Source organism: Toxoplasma gondii, chromosome VI, assembly GCF_000006565.2.
Source record: "Toxoplasma gondii ME49 chromosome VI, whole genome shotgun sequence".
Classification (NCBI taxonomy): domain Eukaryota; phylum Apicomplexa; class Conoidasida; order Eucoccidiorida; family Sarcocystidae; genus Toxoplasma; species Toxoplasma gondii.
Window position 1 is genome coordinate 1,866,622 of NC_031473.1, and position 27,829 is coordinate 1,894,450.

General features: G+C 51.1%; 3 protein-coding genes across 3 annotated transcripts; 2 read left to right on the plus strand and 1 right to left on the minus strand.

The window, feature by feature from the left end:
* Window positions 1-86: 86 nt before the first annotated feature.
* Window positions 87-11,775, minus strand: TGME49_242070 (cAMP-dependent protein kinase regulatory subunit). Its single transcript, XM_018780634.1, has 7 exons — window positions 6,536-11,775; window positions 5,376-5,530; window positions 4,510-4,574; window positions 3,995-4,090; window positions 3,309-3,377; window positions 2,473-2,829; window positions 87-1,575 (listed from the first exon to the last, which is right to left on the minus strand). Exons 1-7 carry the CDS (start codon window positions 6,553-6,555, stop codon window positions 1,180-1,182), a joined length of 1,158 nt encoding a protein of 385 aa, XP_018637583.1. The 5' UTR covers window positions 6,556-11,775; the 3' UTR covers window positions 87-1,179.
* Window positions 11,776-12,956: 1,181 nt separating this feature from the next.
* TGME49_242080 (hypothetical protein) lies at window positions 12,957-16,571 on the plus strand. Its single transcript, XM_018780635.1, has 6 exons — window positions 12,957-13,129; window positions 13,514-13,566; window positions 14,166-14,225; window positions 14,603-14,731; window positions 15,524-15,701; window positions 16,049-16,571. The coding sequence occupies exons 1-6, from the start codon at window positions 13,124-13,126 to the stop codon at window positions 16,214-16,216; spliced, it is 594 nt and encodes a 197-aa protein (XP_018637582.1). The 5' UTR covers window positions 12,957-13,123; the 3' UTR covers window positions 16,217-16,571.
* Window positions 16,572-17,490: 919 nt separating this feature from the next.
* On the plus strand, window positions 17,491-27,793 carry TGME49_242090 (zinc finger (CCCH type) motif-containing protein). The gene is made up of 3 exons (XM_018780636.1): window positions 17,491-20,908; window positions 21,100-21,402; window positions 21,884-27,793. Exons 1-3 carry the CDS (start codon window positions 19,968-19,970, stop codon window positions 23,196-23,198), a joined length of 2,559 nt encoding a protein of 852 aa, XP_018637581.1. The 5' UTR covers window positions 17,491-19,967; the 3' UTR covers window positions 23,199-27,793.
* The last annotated feature ends 36 nt before the right edge of the window (window positions 27,794-27,829 follow it).

Consider the following 27,829-nt stretch of genomic DNA (forward strand, 5'->3'; position numbering starts at 1 on the left):
ACATATATATATATATATATATATATATATGTTTGTATATATATGCATGTTTGTATATATATATATATATATATACATGTGAATAAGTAAAATGTTAAGTGGAGGTGTGTCCATCTGAAGTTCTTTACTGGAAGTTGTGCATTTAGGGTGTAGGTTTTACAGTCTAACGCAGGTACAGGTGAATGTGTGGAGACCGTCGACGGTGGATCAGGGAAGACGGTTAGCAGAGAGTGGAGTTTCTTTTTGCAGACGAAGCTCTGAACTTCGAGAAAAGGTCCGTGAGCTCAACTTCGTGCTCTGTCCTTCGAGCAAAGCTGCGAAAACCTTTCTGCCTCGGCCACTGGAAACTCGAGATTTCTCCGGAGCGCAGACAAACGGGTGAAGTCCGTTGTGGCGCAGAGGAGCGAGAACCACAGAGAGAAGCAAAGAGAAGAGAGAAACGAGATTGGAGAGCAAGGGAAGAGACACCGAAAGAACCAGCGAGAGAGAGAACCCAATAGAGAAGGAACGGCGGGAGCGACGAGAAAGAAGAGACGCAGAAGAAACCAAGAAGGCAACTGGAGAGAGGTTGTCTGGCCCCGCTGCGTTGACGTGCTCGCGGTTCAAAAGGCTCTCAAATATTCCGAGACTCCCAGAGTCTCTCTGCATGCGTCGAGCTAAGGCAAAGCTTCCAGGAGAGAAGATGGCGGATATTCACTCCGAACTCCAGTGAAGCACTATTCCTCGAGGCATGTGAATTAAAATACACCAGACTACGAATGAAGCTGTTGCATGCAACGTCGTGAACTTCCACTCGCGAAGTCTCCCGCCTTCGTATTCGCATGCACGGAGGCTGAAGACGACTGCATGAGCTGGGAAAAAAAGCGAATTCCTTTTTCTTTTCCTCGAAGCAAATTCTTGCCCACACGACAGAAGAAGCCCTCTGGCGACTACCGCCTCGCTTCCACCCGGTGTTCCCTGCTCTCTTCTCCAGGGAGGCTCATCGGCAGGACAAGAGTCCGGTGATCCTTCCTCGTCCTCTTTTTCCCCACAAACTCTTCCATATCCGTCACCTCTCTCCCCTTCTTCCATATGCGTCACCTCTCTCCCCTTTCTGGTGCTCGGTTTGCTTCGGCTGCTTCTCTCCCGGATCTTCGTGCTCCGCTTCCTTTCTCGACGTCCGTCCCCTTGTTCCCTTCCTTATTTGTCGAGGTATTTGGTGTCGAGTCCGAGCTGCTTCATCGCTTTGCGGTAGTTGTCTTGGTTTCTCATCAAGATCTGCTCAACAGGTCCCAGAAGGCGCTTGAAGCTCTTTCTGTCCATGTACGCGACTTGAACATGGCTCTTCGCGACGACTGTCGCCGCGCGCGGCTGGTCTTTCAGCAGCGCGAGCTCTCCGAAGAAGCCCCCCTTCTTGTACTCCATCACAACTTTGTCGTTCTTGATAGCCTCCGCTGCTCCCTCCAACAGAATGTAGAAAGTGTCTCCTGTCTCCCCTTCCTTGATGATCACGTCGCCGTCCTCGTACGTCGCCGTCCGCAGCGCATCCGACAACTTTGACCGCTCGTACGGATCCATGTCTTCCAAGATGCGCACCTGAATTTGAATTCGCCGAAAACGAAAGAAGGGCAAATTGGGGTCGACTAAACGACAGTCGCACGCAAGAATGCACTCAAACGGTTGAAAGAACGAAAAAGCTGAAATTCCCTGAAAGAGACTCATGCGCGTCTTCCACTCGAGAAAAAGCACCGCCCACAGATTTCGAAAAAGGAGCCATCCTCGCCACGAACATGAAAACGCAGTTCACAGTTTAGTTCCGGGCAGCAGTCTTTGCCGTGCATGCAGTTCGCCTGCAGTGTGTACAGAGCCCCACAGGCCGCCCAGAACTGTGGACAATACGAACGCATCCACGTGATAATGAGCGCATCGCTTTCAACAAAGATTTAGTTCAGTACACAGTTTTCGACAGAGATAAACGTAGACGTTTCTCTACCGTTGGACGCGACGCAGTGAACAACACAGCTGTCAGGAAAGGAACGGAGAGAAGCGGGGAAAGGCTTCCACGCATGCACAGGCTGTTTGCAGATTCGACCGAAGCTTCCACTGAGTGCGCAAACTCTCGCTTCCGTTTACTAATCACCTCTACACCCAGAGAGACACTCTGCTGTATATATATATATATAAAGAAATACGTACCTGCCCACATCCATATGCGCATACGCACACATACAGAGGAGACAGGCAGACACAGGCGTAGCAAATTTGTAGACACATACGGATATAGGCATGCAGAGGGCCGCCTGTCCTCACCCCCACCGATTCATAACTACAGTAAATAGACGGACAGACAAGTAGCTAAACACAGATGCAGGCATGTGCAGAGGCAGGTGACTGACTATTAAGATACCCACCTCCATACATATGCATATACGTAGGCATACATACATATTCCACATATATGCATACATATACATATATATATATATTTCTTACCTCCTTGAGGGATTCTTCAAAGATTTCGCGTTTTTTGGCTGCTGCGTCCCGAACGATGTTGGTGAAGGAGTCTCGGTCGAGAGCCCAGAGGAGCATGTCGTCGGCAGCGATGACTGTCGCTGCACGCGGGGCGTTGTACATGAGAGCCAGTTCTCCAAATGCGTCGCCTGGATGCATCTTGCAGAGAAACTTGTTCTCTTTCTCTCCAGGAAACTTTTTCATCACGTCCACTTCTCCCGTCTCGATCAGGTACAGCCGGTCTCCGTCGTCGCCTTGACGAATGATCACCGTCCCCTTCTTGACTGAAACTTCTTGAAATGCGTTGATCACAGTCTCTAAATCTTCAATGTCCAGAGACTGAAGCGCAAACACAGATGCATGCCTTTACGTCTGCGCGATACTCACGTGGACGTACACCGACGCCGAGAACGCCCGACAAACGCACAGATCTAGACGTCGACACAACACACGTACGTATGAGCACACAAACGCGTAGTCCAAAAAGTGTACACAGACACACATACATTCATATATGCATATATGCATATATGTATGTATGTATGTAAATATGTATGTAAATATGCATGTATGTAAATATGTATGTAAATATGTATGTATGTAAATATGTATGTATGTGTTGAAGTTGAATGCCGTTGTTTCGCGACATGTAAGGAACACGTCACATGGAGAATGTCTCGAACCTGAAACAGCTCCTGTCAAAAAAAGGCAACCTTCACCGGCGTGCATGCTAGGCAAATCCGCTCCTTTCGTCTGCATGTCTCCGTTGCACTTTTCGCGCTGTGACTCTTCAAAGTTTAGCGTTGAGGAACACTTACGCTGAAAAGGAAAGAGCTTTCAATGACCTTGGTGATACGCTCCTTCTGCTCTGCGGTCTTGGGGTATACCTGAAACGCATGCACAGCGCATGCACCCCCGGCCGCTATGTCTATGCGCCTGGACAGTGCGAGGGGCGGCGACTCCGTTATTAACTCGCCAGAGCGCGGAGACAAGAAGCTCCTCAGTCGCCAAAGGTTGTGGGAACAACGCACATTTCGACTGCGGAGAACCATCCCGCATGAACAAAGAAGGTGACAGCCGCCTACACGGAAGAAACTGCGCTGAAAAACGCCGTCGGACATCCTCCACTTGGAGCTACTTCCTTCACACAATTACGTCCATCACTCGTCGTCCACATTCACAGTCGCACGTGTAAACGCAGGCAGTCGAGAGGGTCTGTTCTTTAACTCAGTGAAGCAGTACCCGGCTTGGTTCTCTGTACCACACGCTTTAACACTGTAATGTTTCTTCGTCGTATCTTGTGTCGCGGAGACAGTCAGAGATGTAAGGAGACAAAACAGCGGAACGGAGGGAAGCAAGAGACGGGCAAGAAGCACGGCGCGGCAGAGGCGCGAGGCCCAGCTGCATGTGCATGCACGGAAAAACCGAAGGTCCGTGACAAATGTGGAGGACAAGGAAACGATGCATGTAAGAACACGGAGGCTCAAACGCCAGAGAGGTTTACCGGAGCCACGAACTTCTTGCGTTTATTCCACTCGCCGTACGCCTCTGCGCTGACCGACTGGCGATTCTTCGCGCGCGACATGTACGCCTCGCTCGGCTGCATGTACAGACATCCCAGGTGCGACGAAAAAGAGCAGCGTGAGTTGAGGACCAAGCAGGATTTTCGCTTCCTTTCCACGCTGAAAAGCTCCTTTCCTCTACAAGTCTCACTACGCAGAAGCATGTCGGTGGAGACATCTACATTCTGGTGTACGTACCTCCATAAAAGCGTATGTATATATATACATATATATACATATATATGTACATATATATACGTATATATATATATATATATATATGTATATATATAGGTATATATATGCAACTGTAAGTTCGGGGGTGTTCGTGTTGGCAAACGTGCGAAACATGCGGCAACTCCTCCACGTCTCGACCCGCCGTCGTGGGTAATCGCCTAAACGAATAAAAAAGGGAAAGGCGTCTGCATCGGCTCTCATTGAGTGGACGCTGCCGTACCTGAGGCATTTCTTCGACGACGTCGTCATCCTTTTCGTCTTCGGTATCAAGATCGTCTTCCGTCACTGTGATAAAGAAAACGCATGGAAAGCGTGGATGCCATTCCCCACATAGAAAGTCGGCAGGAAAACTCTGGCGACAAGAGCGACGAGGCACCCGATGATATGCAGCGGCCAAGACACCGAAGAATCGGACGACAGAAGCAGAGAGGGGAAGCGTTCACGAGTGTGTGAAAGGCAAGTTCTGGACAAATGGCATGTCAAGAGTCGGACAACAGTATTGTTTGACGAAGCCACCCCTGCGCAGAGCCTCAACACGGTCCACACCGCAAGCGAGAACACAGTGGTCCACAGCAACTGAGGCTGGTCTCAGGCGGCACAAGCATTGAAGGAGAGCTGCGGAATACGCAGACTGAACGCACGGCTCGGACATGCCAGCGAAGAAGAAAAACACCTCACAGAAGAAGTGAACAGGAGAAGGGCACGGACCACAACTGGAGTGAGAACAAGTTCTCCCGTGTGGTTGTTTTCGAACAGCTCGGGTCCTCTGGCCAGCTGTACAAACAGCACGACGTGAAAGGTTTTCCCTCCACGTTCTTCGTTGCTGCTGTGGCTTTTCTCTGCACGCGTTTGGACTCTCCCGAATCTCCCCTTCCACCTTCCTGCGACCCCAGCAGACGGAATCAGAGGTAAACGCCGCCTTCTCTTCGACGCCGAAGAAGGCTCAACAGGGCGCAAACTGAGGGCGAATCTAACCATACACAGCCGAGGCATTCTGCTGCACCCCCCAGAGAACTATGCTCGTTTCAACGCCGCTTTGCCGTGTCGAGAGTCTACAGAACTCGGCGCACAACAGAGAATACTTACATTGAGGGACGACCGTCGAAGAGTTCGAGGAGGCGGCTTTGGATCCAGAGGCCTTCTGACCGGAAGACGAACTGCCGGTTGCTCCCTTTCCCTTGCTCCCTTTCGTCACGACTGGTGCTGCCAGCGAGACCTCGTTAACAATCTCCGCCTTTTGGCTGCAAGCGCCCCCACAGACACACGGAGAGCCTCAGTTAAATACCCCAAGCGTTTCTAGAAGTAAAAACGAGTTGAACGAACGCACGCGACGATATTGACACTGACTCGACAGTCCCCTGCACAGGCAACGCCTTTCAGTTGGAACCACCACGTCACGGTCGAGTGGATGTACAGCTGAGCGAAGAAGGCTCGGTCGGGGTCGGTGTTCTCTGCACAGCGTGTCGAACCCCCGTGACGTAATTCTATGGAGCACCAGGGTGGAGCGGAGGCGTCGAGACCAGCAGGAGGAATCAACGCATGCATGCCCAGCATCAAGGCGGATAAAAGGGTATGAGTCGCTGTCTATGCATGTCGACAAGAAGTCTGGGGAAAATGCGAGTGTCCGTGTCCATACGTCCCCGCAAAGGTGACGCGCCTCTCCAACGCGTTTCTGTTTTTCTTTGAAATGTACGTCCACGGAACACAGTGTGTCCATGGAAAGCCGGACTTTCTCTTGTGAGACGCTCATTTGCGTGTAAGCAAACTGGTGTGTGCACAGAGACGGGAGTTGCATCGAGAGAGAAATGGAGTGTCACGACGCAAAAAGGAAACGCTAAAGAGAGTCTGCAGCACGCACACAGAGTCCGTACTGACGCATGTGTAGGGGCTGCGTCCGAATGCTGAAACAGTCACTTTCAACACAACGAAAAGTAAAGGCGCCGGGTCTCCCAACAACATGTGGTACTCCACCGCAATTGACCTAGTAGAAGTACGGTGGATTGACACAAGGCAGCAGACGAAAAGGGGAGCGTTCGACACGCTCCTGCACAAGAGCGCGAGACGTCGCGAAGCAGCGGGCGTGACCGACGGAAATCTACGTGTCGTGACAGCTGCGGGGAGCTGGAGAACCGTAAACAGTAGAACCTGAACGGCGGTTCGCCGCGCGTGTGACGGGGAACGGCTCCGGCGACCAGGGGCTGGACATGTGTGCAGAGAGCACCTGACAGTCGAGGCGATGAACTTACCATTCACAAACGTTACCCATTTTGCGAAAACGATACGCGGAACGTGGCGGGCAAAAAGAAGCAGAAAAAGGGGACACGCCGAGGAGGGAGAGGAAGGAGGGAAAACGTTGAGGAGGCCGAGAAACGTGGCAGGAGAAAAGTGACGACAGTGCAGGAGCTAAGAGAAATTGCGAGAGAACCGAGGAAAGGAAGGACTGTCAGAAAGAAAACAAACGCGAGCTAAACAGCGTGGCGCGTAACGGAAAGGCTGCAGGTCACAGACATGTCCGTTCGCGGACCTCGAAGTTCGCAGGCGCGATCGACGCTGGAAATGAGAGCGACTTTTGTCGCGCGCGCGACTATGTAAGCTGCTAAGCGGCTCTGTGTCGACCAGCCTTTTCTCGCTCGCTGAAGAGAGTCGAAAAAAAGAGGGCGGGAGAAGGACGTGCTCTTCTGCTGCCGGGCGAAACGAAGCGAAGAACTTGGACTCGCGTTGCAGCTGCTACGGGGTGTACGTAGACCGGAGGGTGGAAAACGCGCGACTGAACAAAGTAAGACGGACGGACGACAGCATATCAGAAACAACAGAAACCTTCGAGATGAAGGGCTGGAAGGACGAAAGCGCGACAGCAAGACCAAAAAAAGCGGGCTGCTCGGGTAAACAAAACCGCAAACGGGCACTTGCTCCGCTACCTACCAGGCGACGCACTCAGCTGTGCATTGGCCGACATTCCGGGCGCTGCACCTGAAAAAGAAGCTGCGCAAGAGCGCGACGCAGCAGGCCGACCAACAAGCCGCCTCAACGTGTTTCGGCCGAGGAAGTATGTAGTTCTGTGTAGTGAGACGGAAGCGGAGACCGCAGCGGGCACACGTTCACACTTTTGACGGTTGGGGTAAAACACGACGGCGGGTGTTTCTCTGCTCCTTCACGCCTTGTGGGAAGGAGCCTTGCGGACGTAAGTCAGCTGAGGTCGCGAGGTTTACCTTCGTGTGCCTCCAGTCCTCACAACCTGCCCGAGACGGGGCGAAGCGCACAGAGAGGATGTTCCATGGATAGATAGAAACCGTGTGGGACTCGCTCTCTGTGGGCGGACGGGGACTTCCACTTTTTTTCACACGAATAGAGTCGGCGCAAGTCGGTGTTCAGTGAACGCCACGCATGAACTGGCGCTTCATCGTTCAAGCGCATTTCCTCGGAGGTGCCGTCGCCGGTAAAAATGCTGTGCAAGAGGCACCTCGCAGAGCAGCGCATGGAAATTCGAGTTGTGTTTTCTTTGGAGTGTTGTGGTTCACAGTTAGAGCGCTACGAAATTCCTATGTTTCACTCCAAGTTTTCGAGCGATTTAGTACTCGACAACGCAAACAGAGGAGACACCTGTCGCGGCAGTGTTGCCACTTGGAAGATTCGTAGGTTTCAGCGGAAGCATCTGCCTGGTCCATCGCGCATGTTAACGTCAAAATGGTTTCAATGTAGCTTCACTAAACAGTGAGGATGCGGTCGCTGCTAGCACCCGTGCTGCTGACGGTCTGTTTCCTGGCAATGATCGCACAGTCTATACCTCGGTGCGGGTTTTGGGTGCAGTTAGGAGCCACCTAGCGGTCCGGTGAAGTTACGACCATAGACTTCAGACCGCTTTGTTGACAGTATTCTAAAGGTTTTTGCAAGGAAAGTGTATGCTGAGTTCTTACTGGTGTGGGTACCGGCATTCATAGCACGTATCTCGATACCTGAAGTGTGTGCAGGGCACGAGCTAAAATTTGGGGTTCCAGAGCAGCCGCCGTAGCGCCGGATGAACGATCCAGAGTTGGACGAATCAACCCACACGCGTAGCATATGAGACCTGATTTTAGAGAGTGGCGTCGTTGGGGTGTGAGCCGCAGAGCGGAGCAGGTTTGTAATATTCATCGTAGAAGATGACTGTCGCTACACCCGTGCAAACGGTGAGTTAGGGGTAGGGAGGAGTGACGGTTCGCTGGTCATAAGAGCGTTTTGAGAGGAAGTCATCTCGACTGAAGTACAGAATCCGACCTAGCGCATCTTTTATGCGTGGTACAGAGGTGGCAGGCGCCGCTTGCCTGATGTACTTCTCCGCTTCAGGTGGAGAGGCACATCCGGTTCCTTCGAGGTTACAGGTTGTTTCCTGCATGTATTTCGTATCATACTTTGTGAACGATATAGACTCCTTATTGATGAAGCGCAGCGAAGACAGGAGCATCGTAAGGCTGCTAGCCGGTCAATTGGTGCCCCCGTCAGCTCCACGATGTTTTAAAGGGGTTTCAAAGTGGTAGAGCCAGCGCCGTCAACTAATACTGCTTCCTGAAAGGATGACAACCCAATGTGGATCTCTCGGCATCATCGAGTACCAATACAAAGGCAATTTATTCGAGCAACACTGGCGTGTTTAGCTCTTGATGTGCCATTGTAGACTGGTTGGTAGCTGCGCTATGCCGTGGAAGATGAGTCAGCGAAGAAAAAGACCGTAGATCCGGGTCAATTCACAAAGCACTCTGACTATTTCTTGGACACTAACTCGCTGTTGGGCAAACAGTTCCAGATTCAAGTTATTGAGCTCGGGATGCCCTTTTCAATTTACCCTGTTGGGTAGACAGTTCCAGATTCAAGTTATTGAGCACGGGATGCCCTTTACGATTTACCGCCTTAACGGGGAGCTTTAACCTCCCTGTTCGAATATCCTCACGACAACGGAGGATGTGTGACGTTGAAAGGAAGCATTGTATTCTTGAGTAGTCCGGTGAAAATCAGCACGGGAATTGGCATGTTCCGCTCTTAAAACCTTCTAAATTTTGACCACACGGTTGAAATTGATTTTCCATCACTCCCGGTGCCTTGTACGTACTCGAATATGTTTCTTGTCTCAGAGGCAGCACAGTTTCTTGCGGCTGTCTTCGGAACGTATAGGGTGAGCGTTGTGTCGACTGCACTTTCTGTGGCCAGAATCCCCATCAGTTGTTCTGAGCGTAGGATCCCGAGCTCTTTTGTGATGCACAACGCTGCCACAGTGTCGCTTCTTCAAACTGTGACGCCTCAACTTAAAGGGTCAAGTTGGCTATGTGGCGCTGCTGTACGAATCCGTTACTGGAGTCAGTGTGTATAGCGAGCCCACGGTGCCCTACTTACATCTTTTTAGGAACTCTTGCCGGGAACCACGCATCAGTGCACGCCGTATAATACGTGAAGAAGCGTGCTGGATATCCAAATATGACGTTCTCGCTCACCATTCGCCACGCACACGACCGGCAACTCGATTTCTGCGCGGTCAGATGCTTCCCAAGGTGTTGTACCTCTTGTGGTCCTATTGCAATTTTGAGCCGTCACTGTCATTTTACGCGACGCTGCGTTAATGCAGTTTCCTGTTATTTCCCTCCAAATAAAGGAGACGGAGTGCTGATTCGCTCTAGTCGGTTTTGATGAACATAATATGCTGGAGTCCGCAAAAAGTAATTATGAAGTAAGGATACTGACACCTACCCAGTGCTAGGAAGTTAAAAAAATCCTTCAACAAGCGTACCTGAAAAACGATGCAGCGTCGACTACCGCTTTACTTTTGAGCGTTATGGCCCTACTATGGACTAGGCTCAATTGATTGAAGCACTCCCTTTAGCATGCAGGTGTTTGCGGTCGTCAAAAACCCATCGCAGATGTTCAGAATCCAATTCAGTTCCCGATAGAAGCGCATGTACATGACAAAGCTCACCCGATTCCACTGTGCACTGAAATCGAAGCCAGGATACTCATGGAATGGGACAGTAAAAGGAAAGATTAAGTGTCTTGAACACACGATCTTTCACTAACGATCTCATGCTGGTGCCGCTTCGTTGCAGCTAGAAACGTAGCGAACTGAGAGGCCAACGACGCCGTATGCGACATTTCCACCCTCAGCTGCACTTGGAGCTGATAGCCGACAAAGATCTTACGAACGCCGAAAGGAAGTGAAAAAAGTTTCTTTCTCCGGTGAATTCGCCTGTCTGTTTTCCTGTGAGCGGCCACTGTACATTTCGTGGTTCGGCGACCAAGTCGATGGGTGCCCGAAACTCCGGCAAACCCGTTTGCTTTTCTCTCGGATCCTCATGGTGTCACGAAACTCTTCTTATTTGCATCTGTTGGCAGCGCTGCTGAGAGCGATGGCACCTGCAAGGGTCCCGCCCTTCGATTTTTGGCAGCAGCAAAGGAAGAACGATTTAGTGAGTGCAACCTGTGAGGCATGAGGAGCAGCGTACAAAAGGGGAGTTCATGCTTGGAGACGATGAGAAACAGGCTTCGGGAAAGAAACAGAACGAGCAGATTTGGTGGTGATCGTTGCGCCTCGGGTAAAACAGCATCGGTGTGCCTTTTGTGCGGGAGTTAAGAGAGGGTGAAGTGTTACTGGGCACGAGTGCGTCTGCGTGTGCCACGCTGCCCCATTCACTTCAACCGTTGAAGCAGCGCGATTTATTCATAAACGAGCAACGTTCGGCGCTGACACTGCCACCGGTAGTGCAGCAGACCCATAAGACACTGGCTGCCGGTAGTGGCACTACATGGTTGCGGGGGAACACGTCACAGTAAACTTTCCCTGTGTGGTGTCGTAGAAGTTGCGGCAACGTATGCTTCTCTCGTAGTTGCTGTGCACGCTTCAAGCGAACTACCAGCAAAGCCCTGCAAAAGAGCACGAAGCTGTGAACACAGTACGAGGGTCTCATGGGACTGAATCGAACGTATTTATCCTCCATCGGAAGGCAGTCTCCTTCCTAATATTGGTATGCACGGAGTACACGGACTGGATTTTTGTTGTCCTAGCAATTCAGGAGCTGGTCTGACCGCCAACAGGAAATCGCTTAAGGGGGTAAAGGGGACCATGCTTTGTTTCGTAAGCGCAACCGTGACGGTCATTTCAGTGGAGGATTTGAACTAAGATGAGTCTGACAGCTTAACATCGACCAGTGGACCCATGAGGCAACGTGCTACCCAGGGGCTGCCTAGGACCGAACAGGCCAACTGGCGCTGTGCAGATCGAGGCTCTAACACAGAGTGACAGCAAGTGCTTGCTTTTGCCTTCAAAATCCAAAGCAAATCGTACCAATGAAGCTGTCTCTTACGTTCTCCCCGTGTTTACTTTCGGGTCACCAGTGGAAAGCAACACTTCCAGTCCACAGAGCTGTTACCGTGCCCTGCACTTGTTGCCTAGGCTGTCGTGGGATAAAACAGATGGAGTCGCCTTGGATGACGCCCTGCTCTTTCAACAGACAAAGGCGCCCGCAGAACAGCTTCTCTTTTGGCAGCCTTTTCAAAAAGAGACCGCATTCAGGGAACAAGAGGTCGCGTTAGTTCCTGGGAAACGACTTCCGAATCCCAGTCCTTGTACGGTTTGCACCTACGTGACGCGGCATGTTGTCCACCGTAAACCCCGTTTCATGCAAAATCTGAAAACCGCCATGGAGTTCTTCCGAGTTTGAAGAGCAGTCAAAGACGCGACACCACTGAGGCAGAATGGTCCGTTGTGGCGCTGGTCGCGCGCTTCTTTCCGTGCTGCGACTATTCCAAGGTACACGTAGAGTGAAGAGAAAAGCTTTCCTTTCCGCCCTGTGTACTGGTAACCCGGCTTGGATAACGGAGAATTTTCTGGAGAACGGATCGGCAGATTGTGAAGCCAGCATGACGCTCATTCCGTACCTCCCCTGGTTCACATGTGTCGTGGGTTTGCTTCTTCCAGAGGTACCGACATTTCCGTTTCTCTCAGCCAACTCGCCGCCACCAGCATTCATTCGACGTCCAGCCCAATGTTTTTACAAACACACGCTCAACCAAACCTTGGCTGTGATTCTGGGCACCAACTTGACGGTCATAAAGAGTTCAAGAAGGCGGGAGCTTGGATGCATCACGATGCGGTCATAAACTTTCGCATGCTGCTTCTCGCAGCGTGTTTTTCTCCCTCCAGCTACCGCCGGCTACACGACAAAGGTAAACTGGGAAGACAACAGCATGTAAACCGTCCCAAAACGGACTCGCTATCTGTTCTTAGCTCTCGCCTCGTACAGGAGAAAACATGGAAAGAAATAAGCGTCGGTGGCAAGGCGTTTCTCCGTTGCCACGGTCACCGACACCTGACAAGGCACGCGGTACAAGCACCCTGTCTTCTTTCCCAGCCCAGCGCGTTGGAATTTAGCGCGACACTGTTCGAAAAACAGTCGAAGTGTTTCCTGGCGGACACTACCCCCTTTCTCTCTCTTGTCCTACCGACTGTTCCGATCTGTTACACCTCTTCAGAGCATCAGTTGAGGATCGCTGTTTCGGCTACGCCAAAAGCTCGACCTCAAACGACACATCCCCTCCTCTCTCCGCGTCGCTCTCGTTGCTTTCCTCTCGTTTTTTGCATGCCGACGCTCAACCAACCACGGCGCTACGTAACATGGCGTCTCTGCACACAGCCTCCCTGGGAGGCTTTTCTGCTCTCTGTGGTGAAGAACGATCGGACCCACGGTCGTCCGCTGCCTCTGTGGACTCCAAGTCTGCTCATCTGCCATCATCAGCTCTGTTTCAAGACCAAGAGCGCAACTGGCGGCGTCACTATGCGTCGCTGACTCTCTGTCTGCAAAAAATGCAGAACGGCGATGCAGGTACTCTTCCTTTTCGTCGAAGCGAGGAAAGGAGAGGAGCCAGTTGTTTTGGCAGAGAAGACAGCATGCCGATTCAGATAAGATTTCCCGTCCTCTAGGCAAAGCGGCAGGGCTGCCGACAACGGCCGCAAGTATACCGACTCGACGTTCACTGGTGCCGCTACGATTCGGCGAAGACAGCAATATGCATGCACCTCTGGTGCGGAAACAGTTGCGCACTTTTAATATACTGTTTCTCCACACTGCGAAAACGAAGTCTTTCTCTGCATCCACGGTATCCCGGAAAAAGGTCTATCCTCCACACCCGTCTTGGTCTCTTCACAAAAGTGCAGAGTGTCCGAGCGGTGTGTGCGTGTGTGCGTCTTCATTTGGGTGTATGGACAGCTGCAGAGGACGTGGAAGCTGGGACCGAAGCTTGTGAAGGCGCCGACATTAGTGTAAGCGCGAACTCAGCTGTTTATCCCAGGTGAAGTTTAAGCGTAATGCAACTCAATCTTCTGTGTTGTCATGTTGCTCAACACCGATTAGGTTCCATGCCTTTCCGCAACGGCCCAGGTTTCTACTCCGCTGACTGTGGTAGACTCTTTGTGCGCTTGACTCTCGGTGCGTCTGTCCGTCCGCGTCATGTTTTTTCCTCCCCTCTTCTGTAGATTTCTCTATTTCGTCTGAGCGCGTCTTTACGTTGCTTCCGACATGTGTATCTCCTTTCCGTAAATCTGTCTCCAACCTGTGTTTCTGCGTACCCGCATTGATCGCGGTCCGAGTTTCTTTCTGTCTTTCTGCTACTGTTGACTAGCCATGCTCGGACATGGCGGAAACAGTGCAAATGCTCTAAACCCACTCGCCGGACCAACAAGGTCTGCAGCCTTTCTAGAACAAAAGTGAGGACTGTCGAAGCAGTGTAGAGCAGCCCCGGTCAGGGAACTCTTAGGCTGGTCGTCGAACGGTTCGGCGGCAGGAAATGTTGTCTTTGCCAGGTGTCCTGTTAAGCCGCTTTCTATCCACATCCTTTGTGGTTCGCGATGCCTCTTCACAGCTCCAGCAGTTGGAGACAGAAGCCCGAACTTCTCCAAATTCTCAGGCCCTTCTCCAAGCGGTGAGTGTCTTGCTTTTGTCGAACCCGGTTGCTCGCGTTTCCAGGTCCGGGTGCCGCTCCTGTTTTCTCACAGGTGTTTCCTGGTTTGCCGACATGGACGCCATTGTTTCACGGAATCAGCACCTTGACTCCTTTGATCCATCCATTCCTCGGTAAACGCCCGTGGAAAAGTGTGTACATGCACTGTACGTGGCGTGCACAGTTGAGGTTCGCCCTTGAAGAAGCCACACTTACGATGAACAACGCACCATTTCCGCATGTACATACACGTGCATGCGTATGCACATGCGTATATTTGCAGATGTGCCTCCGTGCCTTTCCTCGTTTTTATGCAGTGTTTTTGCATAGGTGAACTTTGGTGAGGCGTTGCTCTGTAGGTTCGAAGGTACCAGTCAGATTTCGAACAGGCCCGCTCCGTATTCACTCGCCTCGTGCAACAGTGGCAGCGGCAGCAGCTGCTGCAAGGTCCGGGCTCACGAAGAGGACAGGACACCCAGCGGACAAGGGTAAGCCTGGTGCCTGGTTTCCTAATGTTCGGGAACGGCCGTTGCAGGTTCAACAGCAATATATCATTTCTGGTGTCACTCCAGCGAGGGGAGCGGAAGAATGCAGCGTCGAGCGAACTCGTTCTTCCCCACTCTTGTTGACTAGTAGCGGACGGCGATTCCCCGCGTCGCAAAAACAACCACTGCAATCGGCTTTCTGCCGGAGGCGCCGTCTGCATTAGGTTTGCACGGGAAGTTGTGGGAGAGACAACGCCCGTCCAAGGAAAGCAGTTAGCTGTGGAGAAGAAAACATGGTAAAGGGTGCTCGTAGCTGCCTCCATCGGAGTCGAGAGGCACAAGAAAGATATGTACACGGCGTACGTATTCCTTATCCGACTCGGTTGTTTGGCTTGTTGGAAAGAGGGAATCATAGAACTCTCAGTCGAGCCATTCACCTTCCTCGATTTTTCTGATCACAATTCATACCAGTACTTCCTCGTCGTGTCCGTTTCCTTCTACGTAGCAGCCAGGACTGGTACGCCCCACAAAGCAACATATATACCACTTTTTCATGTCTGATCTACGTGTCTTCTGCTTTCTTGTCTATCGATGCATCGTGCTTACTGTGTGGCGCGTGAGTGTCGAGATCTGTTTCCACGACTGCATGTGAATGCGGTACGCAGCTGTGGCTCCGGGCGGCCGTGATTCTCTGCGTGTGGAACTCTACCGTTTTCTCGGGTTTCCTTCTTTCCGCCTTCGTCAGATCCCACGTTCCGCCGAGTCTCCCTTTTCTTTTGCTTCGACTGCCGACAGTGGCAATCACAGCTTTGACGCGGACGACGCGGACGAAAAAGCACTCGCAGTTCATCATGCCGGAGGGACGCTTCTGGGCGAAAGCAACCGGCTAGCTGTAGAGTCGGAGCACGTTGGCCTCGCTGTCATGGGACAGTTAAGGACACAACGAGAATCTCTTATCAGTTCCCGGTCTCTAGTAGGTTCTTTGTGGGGAAGATAGACGAACGTTCTTACAAAACAGGACGGGAAGAGGGAGTCTTTTCTTCTGGTGTAGTGAACGCGTGTTGCCCGTTCTCCGCTGGTGTACGTGCATGCGCTATGGATCTACGCCTGTGCAAATATATGCGTATCCTTTTTTGTTGGTGCCAATCAAGGGGATACATGACACTTCGTTGTCGCTTTGCTTGAAACGGACATCCTTTGGGGCGAAAAAGAAAAAGTGTCTGTTTCTTGCTGACTCCGTGCGGTGCGTATTATTCTTGAGTGCCGCATGCCCACTGGAATCGATGGTAAGCGGGTGTGCTTTCTTTCACATGTCTGCAGGCGCAAAAGACGTACGGAGAACTTCAGGATTCTCGTTCGCTTTTAACGGCCATGTTAAGGCAGTCTCTCTTCAGTAAATTGATTCTTGTTGCGATTATCGTCTTCCTCTCTCTTGCCATTGTCTGCGTGTTGATCCATCGGCTCCTTCGCCTCGTGCGGGATGTCTGACGTCCAGCAGAAGCGAGGAGGTACTTGATCGCATAGCTTTAGGGCCAAAGTAAAGGGACGCATTGTCCTTGCATCTGCATTTGCTCTGCGTGTTGCTTCTTAAGAAGCCGGGAAACGGACCACCGTAAAATACCATCACGTTTCTGGTCCTGCAAGAGAAACTCCAAACCTGTTCACTACGTGGTTACCACGGAGGGTTCCTGCCTTCGTCGAAGGAGTCGCCGCAGACTGTGAAGATTCAAATCGGTTGCACCTCTCAAAACTTGGTCTGCCTATGTGGGTTCTTTTCCGCGAAACGCACCTCACCTTCTGAGTTGGGACTGTCTACCTGACAGCGACTTGACGTGCGCTGGTGTCGAGCCTGTACAGAGGCGACGATCCCTTTCTCCTGATAACGACGCTGTTGATTATGAGACGACCCTCTCCATACACTAAAGTAGACGTAGAACAATCAATGCAAGAAACGAATGGACGTCATGACGCACAGCTGTGGCAGAAACTGGGCTGGTCAAATGCGAAGGTGGTGAATCTGCACATATTTCATATGCAGCGCCACTATGTCGAAGGTGGATGGAACTTTAGCTTCTTGGCGACTGCTCAGAATTCACGTAATTCGTGCCAAAAGTCGTCCGCAATTCGGGTGCACCGGCCGGCCCCCTAAATGGTATTCTAACTTTGGCGGACCTCCCAGTTGTGTGGCTCCTCTAAAGCTACGTACCCAAGTCGCAGAGTGTAACATCCTTGCCGTGCGTTGTCTAGAACTTGTGAACCACCAACATCAGATTTATCTGATCCCGTAGGCTACCCCGTATGGAAGCATGCGAAAATAACGTGGCTTGGCTTCAGCCAGATTTTATGTTCTCGAGTGCACTTCTCGGCTGACATTCTACTTCATGAACGCGAAAACTGATCCACCACATCATGTTCTGCCTATTTACATGTTAAAGTTACCCACGCAATCCTCTCCGACACAACACGAACCTTTCCTAACTCCTCCCAGTGCATGGCCAGTGTTCAACAACTATGCTGTGCAATGCAGAAGCTAAGCTGACCCACCGCAATTGAAGTTTCTAGCTGTGACACCGCGCTGAGTCTTGTTCGTCTGTTGTCACCCACTCTGAATGTCTCTACCTTCCTCAAGTGTTCCAGACCGTAGCACGCAGTCAGCTCATGCAGCGGGTAAGCAGTGGTCAGCCAATACGTGCCCTTTTTCAGAAAATTAAAGATTCTGACCCGCACGCACTTAAATAGTAAAAAACGGTGCTGAGGAACGGCCCCTGCGTGCCTCAGAAATATCACCCATGACATCGGCAAAACAGCAGCTCCCTACTCTGCGAAAAAAAAACGGAACGGGTGACAGGCAGTTATTCACCCACTTGCTCCATCGATTCTCCACGCTACATTCCGGTTTGGCCTGTCAGGCAGAATGTAAAACATCCCCTTCATCTTGCTTTTCTGTTAGGAAACACATCTGCTAGCGAGGCATATTTTTCATGGTACGCACCAGTGAAGCGGTTTTTGACCCTGGCGCCTACAGTGTCTGTCTGGCCGACACGCTACCGTCTTTTACAAGCATACTTGTCTGTAAACCGGAATTGTTTCCCCTTGTTCATGTGACCAGCCGAGTACGCTGCGCACATTCTTTAACGTGCGACAGTGCTGAACGTACAGGCAAAAAATTTATTCCTACTGGATAGTCAGTGTTCGCATGCCGGTATTACGTCGGGTTTCGTGGTGTTATGATTGGTACCACCACTGTCAGGCTCCCGACGATCCCTCACAGTTGACCATCAGTCACGCTCGTCAGGCGGGGAGGGGGATCCAGTGGTCATCTTTCCCCCCCTAGTGAATGGTTTGGGGAGTGGTTCGTGTAGCCTGTAGCAGCTTTTCCCTCCCCGCACAAGATTGTGCTAGGGTGATCCCGGACACGTGACGGCCTGGTCCACTGAGCCATGCGAAGACGGTTGTACTGTTTTCTTGCAGTCATGAGTGGTTTTGTGGACGGTGTTGTAGTGGTGTCCCAACCGGCAGGTCAGTTCCTTCGTCTTCTGTGCACTTTTAGGCACTTTATGCGGACCGTTCGCCACTGAAGACAACTTTCTGTGGAAAGCCGGGAAGCTCTCGCCGGGGTGCGTTTCTGTGGCACAGCCCCATCTTACAGACTTACGAATGGCTACTGTGTATTATCTAGTAGGGATACAGACAATACTCTCAGTGATGTCTCTTGTGACCGTAGCAGGCAGCCGCTGCAGTGGTACGAAGTGCAGCTAAAAAGAGCCAAGCCTCTCCGTGCTCCACAGTGTGCAACACGTAATTCTATGGTGTGCGCGACAGGCGTTATCCGAGGTGAGCTCTCGTGCTTCCAGCCCGAACGACCCGTCGCGTCTCGTTTCGACCCACGTAATAGCATTGACATGAGTTCTATGTACGCATAGATGATTTTTTCCAGGAATCCAAGGGTTTGGGACTGATTGCAAGATTTGTGAATTCTTCCGTCTTCTTCAAGAGCGTCTCTGGTTGCTGTCGCATTTCCCTTGGGATAGGTGGCCTCTCGACATTTTTTGGTGTTTATTTAGTTTGGGGATCTGGCCGCGGAGCGATGTTTTGGTGTACCGGATCAACTTCTAATGCGTACGTACGTTAAGCGTACACGTTAAACTGTGACGAACAAGCTGAACGCTTATGAAGCGCGAGTTCATTTTTTAGACGTAGGGAAGCATCGTAATCACAAGGCATCATGGTCTTTTGCCCATGTTTAAGTGGGACAAGCTTTAGACGGCTACGTTTGGTTGTATAGGGAAAGGCAGTCGCGGCTCGAACAGAGTGTCCCGTGAAGACGACGGCTCACACTTGTGTATATCCGTGGTATCATTTTGAGTCGCGAGCTGGGCGTGATTGTGGATATTCCAATAGGGTATGGTGGAATATTAATTCACGTCGTGTGGAGTGGACACAATTCGCCTGTCTTACTTTTGCATTTGGGTCCGGTTTTTTCACATTAGTAAGAGTGGGTCTGTACGCGGCAAGTGTCTTGCAATTCCGGCAAAAGATTGTCGGCTACAGAATTTGGTGATGCGTCGTTGTTTGCATTATTAGACTGCAGTGAGATAGTCGACGTTTTGTAACACCGGCGTGTCTGAGCTGTCAGACATCGGCGCAGTGGAAGATCTACATTTTCACGCCGAAGTTTTCTATACATGACATTTGGTGTGCGCAAGCTGTTAGCAACACCCAGGTGCACAGTTTATTCGTTTTGATAGTTTGCAACACATTCGTTTCAAGAATCTATTTGTTTTCCGAATGGTGTCCGGGAACTTTAGACTTGTGAGCAGCGGGTGACGGTGGGACGGTGGACAACAGATGTTCCGTTTCATGCGTGAACCAATATATCGTCGAGTACTCTTCTTCATTTCACACAGTACCGACAGTACGCTGTTGATGACGTCGTAGTTTTTCTCGTAAGAGCAAGCCATCGTTTCCAAGCACAGGTATGTCGAGTCCGGTTTGGTGCCAGGTTGAATCAGGTGGACTCACAACTTTGCATATTTTTATTGATTGAGTACCAGTTTCTCGAGACTCGTTTTGCCGTTTTCCCACCTTTCGGGTAACCCATCATTTGCCAGATGCAGCTTACTCGTGTAGCACGTCCTCGTTAACAAACACCGGTGTGAAAGATCTATGACTTACGAAAGTGTCCACTGTGCGCTGGACTTTTTTCCATATAACGCATTAGCGCGGGAGTGTCTGTACTATGGCGAAGATCCAAGGTCACGGTCGAATTTTGGAAGCTTTGCTTGCTTCAACTGATTCCCCTGTTGCGGCAGCACAGTCGCTGTTAGATTCCGCTGTGGCGGCGGGCAGGACATACGATGCAGTTTCTTCTGGTCGCAGTATGCACTTGAGTGCCCCATTTGATCAAACGCCTGCGTCAGTGGTGAAAGCCGATGACGATGATGGGTTAGCGTTCCTCGTGTCTCTGCTTGGTCTGGATGGACAAGGATCAGAAGGGGAGGAGAGGGCGAGCGGGGCGTCTGAATTAGTCGGGAGAGAGGCTGTGGAAGCATCGGTATCCGGCGATGGAGGATTGGAACATGGTACGGTGGGTGAAGAGAATACTCTTATTGATTGTGGTGCTGCTGACGTGATAGCGTCAGCAGCTGAGGTAACGCCGAATATGCCCTCAGGAGTCACGGTGGACTTCGGTTTTGAACAAGGTTTAGGCTGGTCCATGGGCGACAGTCCGACATACAGGAGAAACGAGCCCGTAGTGACAAACACGGGAGGAAGTGATAGTGTTGATGGAGTTGATTGTGATGAAAAGTTGTCGAGAGGTAATGAAACTCATTCGTTAAAAACGAGCGGTGGCAGTGGCTGTTCTTCAGGAATGTGTAGGACGGACTTCTTGCGTACTGGTGGAGGGACGCAAGAAGATGGAGGGTGCACAGTAGGGGAACGCCGAAGGCGCAGTGGGGCACAAAGCATACAAGGGCGACATGGTTCCGGTAATCGCGGTGATCAAACCGGTCTCCAAGGCTCATCGAACAACGGCAACACCGCCTGCGGGGCTGGTTTTCTTCCAAGTGTTCTACTCAGTGACAGCGCGCTTGCTCTGCAGACAGCACTTGTTGCGTTGCTTCAGTTGCAGAAGCAGGATGAGGAAGGAGTGAAACAAGAACCAGTTATACCGAGGAGGTACGGCGAACTGACTAGCGTGAAGAGCGAGTGGATAAAGCAACAAGAACGTGTCTAAGAACACAGGGGACGTATTCGTTTGTCTCTGACATGCCACCTGCTAGACAAGATCAGCCGGGTCGACCCCAAGTCGTCACGTGGAATGGACCCTTCTCTCACATACTCGCCTTTTGTCTTTTTTGTTTTCACAGGAATCTGATGTGCACAGCTTTCCTCAAGACAGGTGCATGTAACAACCCTGAGAGGTGCAACTATGCCCATAACATGGTGGAGTTGCAGAAGAAGTTGGAACTCCGAAAGACTTCGCTGTGCAAATATTGGCTAAAGGGAAAGTGTGAGAACGATGATTGCAATTTCGCACATGGAGAACATGAACTCCAGTCGACGGAAGGAGTGTACAAGACGACAATATGCAAATACTGGAAGCAGGGCTCCTGCCACAGTGGCAGTAGTTGCCGGCATGCACACGGTGAAGCGGATTTGCGACCGGAGAAGTAGGTTGCGGGGCTTAAAGTGCCTGAATAACATGTTAGGAATTAAGACTGAAATGCTTGTGCACAAAAGGGGGCAGCAAGAGGTTTCAGGATTTCGCGCAGGTTCCGATAGCTACAGCTCTGCTATGGGGGGACTTGTGTGGCGGCAGTTGGTGGTTTTTGACACAGTAGGACAGTATATGTGTGATGCAGTACCACAGTCGGTACAGAGAAGAAACAAGATAGTTGATGGTGAAAAGTAGTTGAACAAACATTAAATCTGATTGACCGTCGAATTGATCATGCTGGCTGAAGTTCCAGAAAACAACGGTTCTACATGAACCCGGAGTCAACTGGATACAGACAGTACAAGAATTGATTATGTCCATCCGTCCCAGGTGACACTCGATATTTGTGGGATAGCAGTTAAAACTCGTGGACGAATTGACTATATTGGAAGTCTTGCGAATTTGCGGTGCTGATTGTGACTGCATGCTGGCAGACTACCTCCGCATCTGGAACGAAAGCGAAATCACAAGATGAAGCAACAGTGGAAGACGGGGAGCGGAAACGCACCAATAGGACCATCCCCGAGCGCCGCCGCTAGTGTCGGAGCTCGAGGGAAACAACAATCGGCGCATCAGGTTGCACCGATTCGAATGCCATGCCGACAAGACTATACATTCGACTGCAACAGAATTGAACAGTCTTTCGAGAAAACGAGCCTCATGCTTCAAGGCAAGAGACGCCGCGGCGCAGACACTGCATTCGGTTTGGACAGCGGCAACGAGTTTTTACAGAGAGGCTGTCGCAATTGCCCAGATGAATTCATGAGGAACAATTATTTGCCACCAGGGGAGCGGACGTACGAACCGAGTATGGTGCGGGCATCAGGTCAGACCGGTGTTAGCGATAGGTTGGAGGGCTACCCGTCTAGTCGTGGAAGTGTGTTCAACGCAGGTGCATCAGGCGTGAGACCAGGGCAGTACGAAGTACCCTGCGGGAGAGCGGTATGGGGCAATTTGACCGTGGGTGGAAGAGCTTCGGATGAGATCAGCGATATGTCTACCGCGTCGGCGACCAGCTCACGTTGGGGAGGAGCGGATTGCCGTTCATCTCTGCCATCTTTTCAAGACTTCACCCGAGAGAATAGTGGAGGAAGTGAGAGTCTCCTACGTTTCTCCAACAGCAGCATTACTAGAGTCAGCAGCCTTGCAGAAGAAGAGTCTTGCCATGGCACGACGTGGCGCCCAGGCGGTGTTGCGCCTGCATCAGGCTTTTCCGACGTGTCGCCAGTGGCGGCGTCGCTCCCTTCGGTAGCACATGCTCTAAATGGTCCTTCCGGAGGGGGTGGTCTGATTTTTGTGCCGCCACCTGGTCTGTCGTTGCACAACGACTTCGGTTGTTTTGCAGGAGGCAGAGGAACGTCACACACAGCGGCGGCACTTCAGAATGAAGAAGAGACGGTAGTGGATGCATATCCAGGGGAGTTATCGTACTGTCGGTATCCGTATGTTAGTGACGCAGTACTGAGGACTTTAACCGACTCTGTAGCTGGACTGGCCGTTGATGAAAATATGGCCGACAGGGAGAAAACGGTTAACGACTATTTGTCAAGCGGGATAGGAAGAGCGACCGTGTCGAGTCTTCGGGTAGACAAAATTGAGGCCACGGGAGAAGACGTGTATGGCCATGTTGCCACCGGTACTTTGTCTCGGAAGAGTTCCTCGTCTCGAGTGGATGATGATAATCGGACAAAGAGTAAAGGAGAAGCTTCCGGTACTGGCGTCAGAATTGTTTCCGTCACGCAGGTTTAGCAGCTAAGAATTCCGTGGGTAGTATGTGGTTTTCTGAACATCAGAGGCAGGAGAGTGATCATAACATTGAAGGGCAGCTGCAATGTGGGGGAAGAAAACCTGTTCTTGTCCTTCCCATAAAAGAGGTAGAGAATCGAGACACCAAAAACTATCGGTTTCTGTCAAGAGTCTTCAAAGGACTTACGCTTGCGTTTGTTCAAAGGCAAAAGCTACGTTGGAGATCACGCAGGAGTGGGAGGTACGGTTTCGTGTTGTGAGAAGGACAAGCAAACAGTCGGCTGGTTTTGGGCGTGCCCGCGTAGGGGTGATATGAGGGGACGTATGACAAGAGGAGTGACAGCGGCATTAGGTTTGCGTTCGCAAGAGAAGTGTTGGACTGTGTATCACAATTCATTCGTTGTGTTTCGCTCCCATTTCGCGTATGCTTTTCTTTGAGAATAGGGATTGATAGACTCAGTGTAGGATACCGGGGGCACGGGTGAGGGTCTTTTCGGTTGAGGTGATAACTGACTTGTTATAAGTGTGCGCCAAAGACCCCGGTAAGGTGACGTAGTCCGCAGCGAGGGTGGATATTTCATGAGACATTCATACAGGTGCCAGGCCTGCCATTGGAGTTTTTTAACAATCGACAGGTGGGGCGGTTCAAGTGGCTCTGAACTTCGTGCGCTTGCACCCAAGCATTTTGGTGCGCCTGACGAAACATGTATGCAAGAAAGCTGAAGACGGAAGTCTTCCTAGCTGTTAGACACTGGGCAGCCCCTGAGTTTCTGAGCAAATCAGAGATTGTATGTGCTGACTATGAGACATGTTGCCGTTTATACTGTTGTCGGAGGATAGAAGTCCGCAGTTTCGGTGCTACCCGAGTACGGAGTTAGAAGTCGTGACACAGCATGTTTCTCGCGTCTGTTGTGGCTGGCTGTGTAAGGATGACAGTACGCACGGGGTCGATAGGCAGACAATGTAAAGGGATTTTTGCCAACCAGCAGAGATTATCCCGTTAGGTGAGCGCTATGGCGTTGCAAACGAGTCTCCTCACTTTCGTGGTTACATAAAATAGGATGGTGGTCTGAGAGTTTGATCACGGGACAGTCCCACGGTAGGGGTGGTGAAAGTATTATCCGAATCGTGCATATCCGGGATGCTATACGGGCTGTTGACACACGCGCTGCCAACAGTCTAAACGTTTTACAACCTTCACATAGGAAGATAACAGTGCTTGCAGTAGCGCTTGGCGCAGCATGGATGAGGGGGACAATGGAGTTGTGGGAAATCGTGTGTTCTGTCTTGATGATGGTTGTCACTATGTCAGCACGACCAGTAATCATGCACAGGAACTTAAACTGTCAACTTCTTGGCATTCAGAGAGAGAACTGGAAAACTAAGGCGAGCGCTGTAGATTCCTGTTAGTGCGAAGGTGGCTGTGAGGGCGACGAGACGGTACGTGTCAAGGCTTGTTACCGGAGGAGCCTAAGTGAGTGGGGGACGACAGCAGTCTCTACTGTGTCAAAACGCACGTTGGGGACGTAGGCGCAAGGAGGTTCGCGCTGTTCATCCGAGTAAGTGGTCTTGCAGCGACTAACGGACTTGAGAAACACCCTCAGGTCACCCCTTGGCACAGTATTAGGTCGCGAACGGCGCCTTCTCGCGACGGAATCGGAGAAACAAAGTGGGCGTGCAACAAAAGTCGGCTGTTGCATTCACCGTCGACTCGAGGGAGTTTCCAAGCCGTTATCAGTCAACGCACGCAAGAGAAACCAACGATAGTGAATTTGGGTATTAACCACCCTTGCTTCAAAAACTGTTCCATGGCAAGAAATTAGAAACTCTTAAGAGTAACGAACGCAGATGAATGGCCACTCAGTGACAGCTGCACTATGGTCACCCGTCGTAACAGGAGCAGGGCGGAAACAGCCAGACTAGTGTCATGTATCTGGCACAGCAGTGTTGTTTTCAATGAGACGCCTTACCTGCGACAGGATGGTGTGTCTGAGCTGCAACCTGCATAACAGATAACAGACTGGCTGTCTTAGAGCGCTTACAGGTACGTCATAAAGTCGACGCCCCTCCGCCAGTGGCAAGTCCAATGACTCAGCATTGTTTCTGCATCGCGATAGATTCGTAATATGGCGAAAAAGAGTTCGCATCCCTCTGTGTCCTTCCCCCCTTCCCCTGTTAGGCCACGTACTTCTGTAGCTGACACTCTATCCAACACCAGCGGACTCCCCACAATTTGTCATTCAAACTCGAGTGTCTTGTATCTGTCCCACACAAAGTGCGGCACACGGGAGAGAACACTGAACATACGCAGCTTCTCTCTGGCGACAGCTTCCCACACCATTAATTGACGTTTTAGAAAAGGCCAGCTCGTCGCTGGCAGCACAATACGTGGCGTTCGCAATTTCAAGCTGCAGATTAAAGTCGACGCTGTGATAGAGGATTGGGCACTGGACAAACATTGGCTCTCCTTGTTAAGATTCGCGGCAGCGGGCGACGAAAGTATAAGTTTGCATTACTCGAAGAGTTTACTGCCTCATCGGAAACCAGTCCTTTGATCAAAGGGACGGAAAAAGCCACAATCTTCCACCACTGTTTTCTCTTACGTGAAGTACCTCATACCGATTCCGAGCACCCTCAAACTGGCGATGGCTGCAACACCAGATTTCGAGTGATATCTGAAATCCATGTATTAAGCGTAGACTATAACCGATGTAAAATACTGTTGATGCCGCGCGACATCGAACTCTAACACTTTTAGCTCGGTATCTTGTCTTCAGCTTGCGCGCATGGTCTCTACAACTTGTGCGGCCACTGCTAAAAACAAAACTGTCGAGCGCGCATGTTGGGCATTGCGCTTGCGTTCTTTCAATTCTCGAACATCACCTCAACCGCATCGCCGGCCGTCATTATTCGCGTACAACAGCCGTATGGCACTTCAGTGCGTGACACCGTTGTTGCACGAAGACGCACACAGATGCTACCGTGCACCCAAGTTTCTGATTGATTCCTTTATTGTTTCACGAAATATAATCCAGCGACGATGTGGCCCCCTCAAGGGGCGGTGTGGTGGACACAAGCGTTTGGCGCCTCTATGCGAGATGCCCGGTTTGTCGATAATTCTCCTCAGAGGTCGACACAGGATGTGAATGACATTCGCGTTTGGGTCAGGAACAATTCGTTGCACTGCCGGTATTCATTGTTGGAGAGAAGAGCTGTCAGAAGGGACATTCGTTCGCGGGAGCCTTCCGCAGCGGGACAGAGACTTCCTGACACAGCAGGGCACGAGCACGGGAGACGCGCATGTTAACATACACGTAGTGGTGACTCAGACCGACATTCATGGAGTCACAACGCTATTGCCTTTGAGGAATATACCACTAGAGGCATCTCCTCCTCGAGTTTCATACCTAGGAGCTCTTTACTTGCCACACCTACGACCCTACCGCACTGATGGACGTCTGAGGCCACAGACATACCTCGGCAGAGGATATTTGCTGCTCCCCGGTGTTTGCTTCCCTGTATCCGACTTTTTGGCCAGATCTGGATTGCATCCTTACATTTCAAGCGAAGGTATATGTTACTCTCCAGATGCTGCGGGGCGTGGTGCAACTGCAAATTCAAGGCCTTGTCCACGTCGACGTTAGGCTTGCGAATGTTCTTCCCGGTGAAGGAGGCAGCGTCACCGCGTTTTTGGGTTTCGCGGCTAGAGTTGGAGTTGCAGCAGCATTCGGTTGCACTACAGTCTTTCTAGACCGACACAGGGCAAAAGGCTTGTTACTGCTGGACGGAACACGTGGTCATGGGGAATCATTCTGTTCATGCTGTGGTTGTGATGCCTTTTAAAATTCGGGTCTTCCGTAGCACCGTAGTACATAACGAGGCTTATATCAAGATCACAGGGGAGAAAACTACTCCACCAAGGAGCCGTGTTAAATACACATGCACGAATGCCCCACCTTATGTAAAGGATCCCACCACCCGGCTTCTGCAGTGGAACGACGAATATTGGCGTCTCCCCGGTGAGGTTTCCGAGGAGTTCCTTGACGCTACACACACTGGTGTCAGCGAGTGGCCTGTTCATTAAGTGAGCGATCGTGCCAATGTGTGTTGTCCATCTCAGGGTCTGTGATACAGTTCCCTGACGCTGAAGGAGTTGGCTTCACCAATTCAACAACCAAGAAGTCGGGGCCTCTCACTGGACACCACAGGCTGCGCAGAAGACAGTGCAGATGATGGTGTGTTTTGTCAGGTATTGCTTGCAGAGTTGCCTTCTGCGACTGAAAAAGCTCTCAAATGAGCAGGATGGGATTAGTAGACCTGGGTCCATCCTTTGTGCATGGTGGCTGAGAGGTGGTGCGAGACTTCTGGAATACCGTGAACACTAAGGGTCAGAGTGCTGGGAACGTTATTTCTCTGGGAAGCGTGTGTCATGGATAAAGTTCATTGTTTTCTTGCCAACAGTATCAAGGAATCTCCTGCGACGTTTGCTACGTGGTGCTGGACTCGTAAACGGGTCGGTTTTGTTTGCATGAAACTGCGTCGCTGTGCTGTGTCCGATACGGATGTTCGGATCAAGCAATAAGGCACTCTACCCAGCGAGCTGTGTGTGAACGACACATCTGGTACTTTTTTTA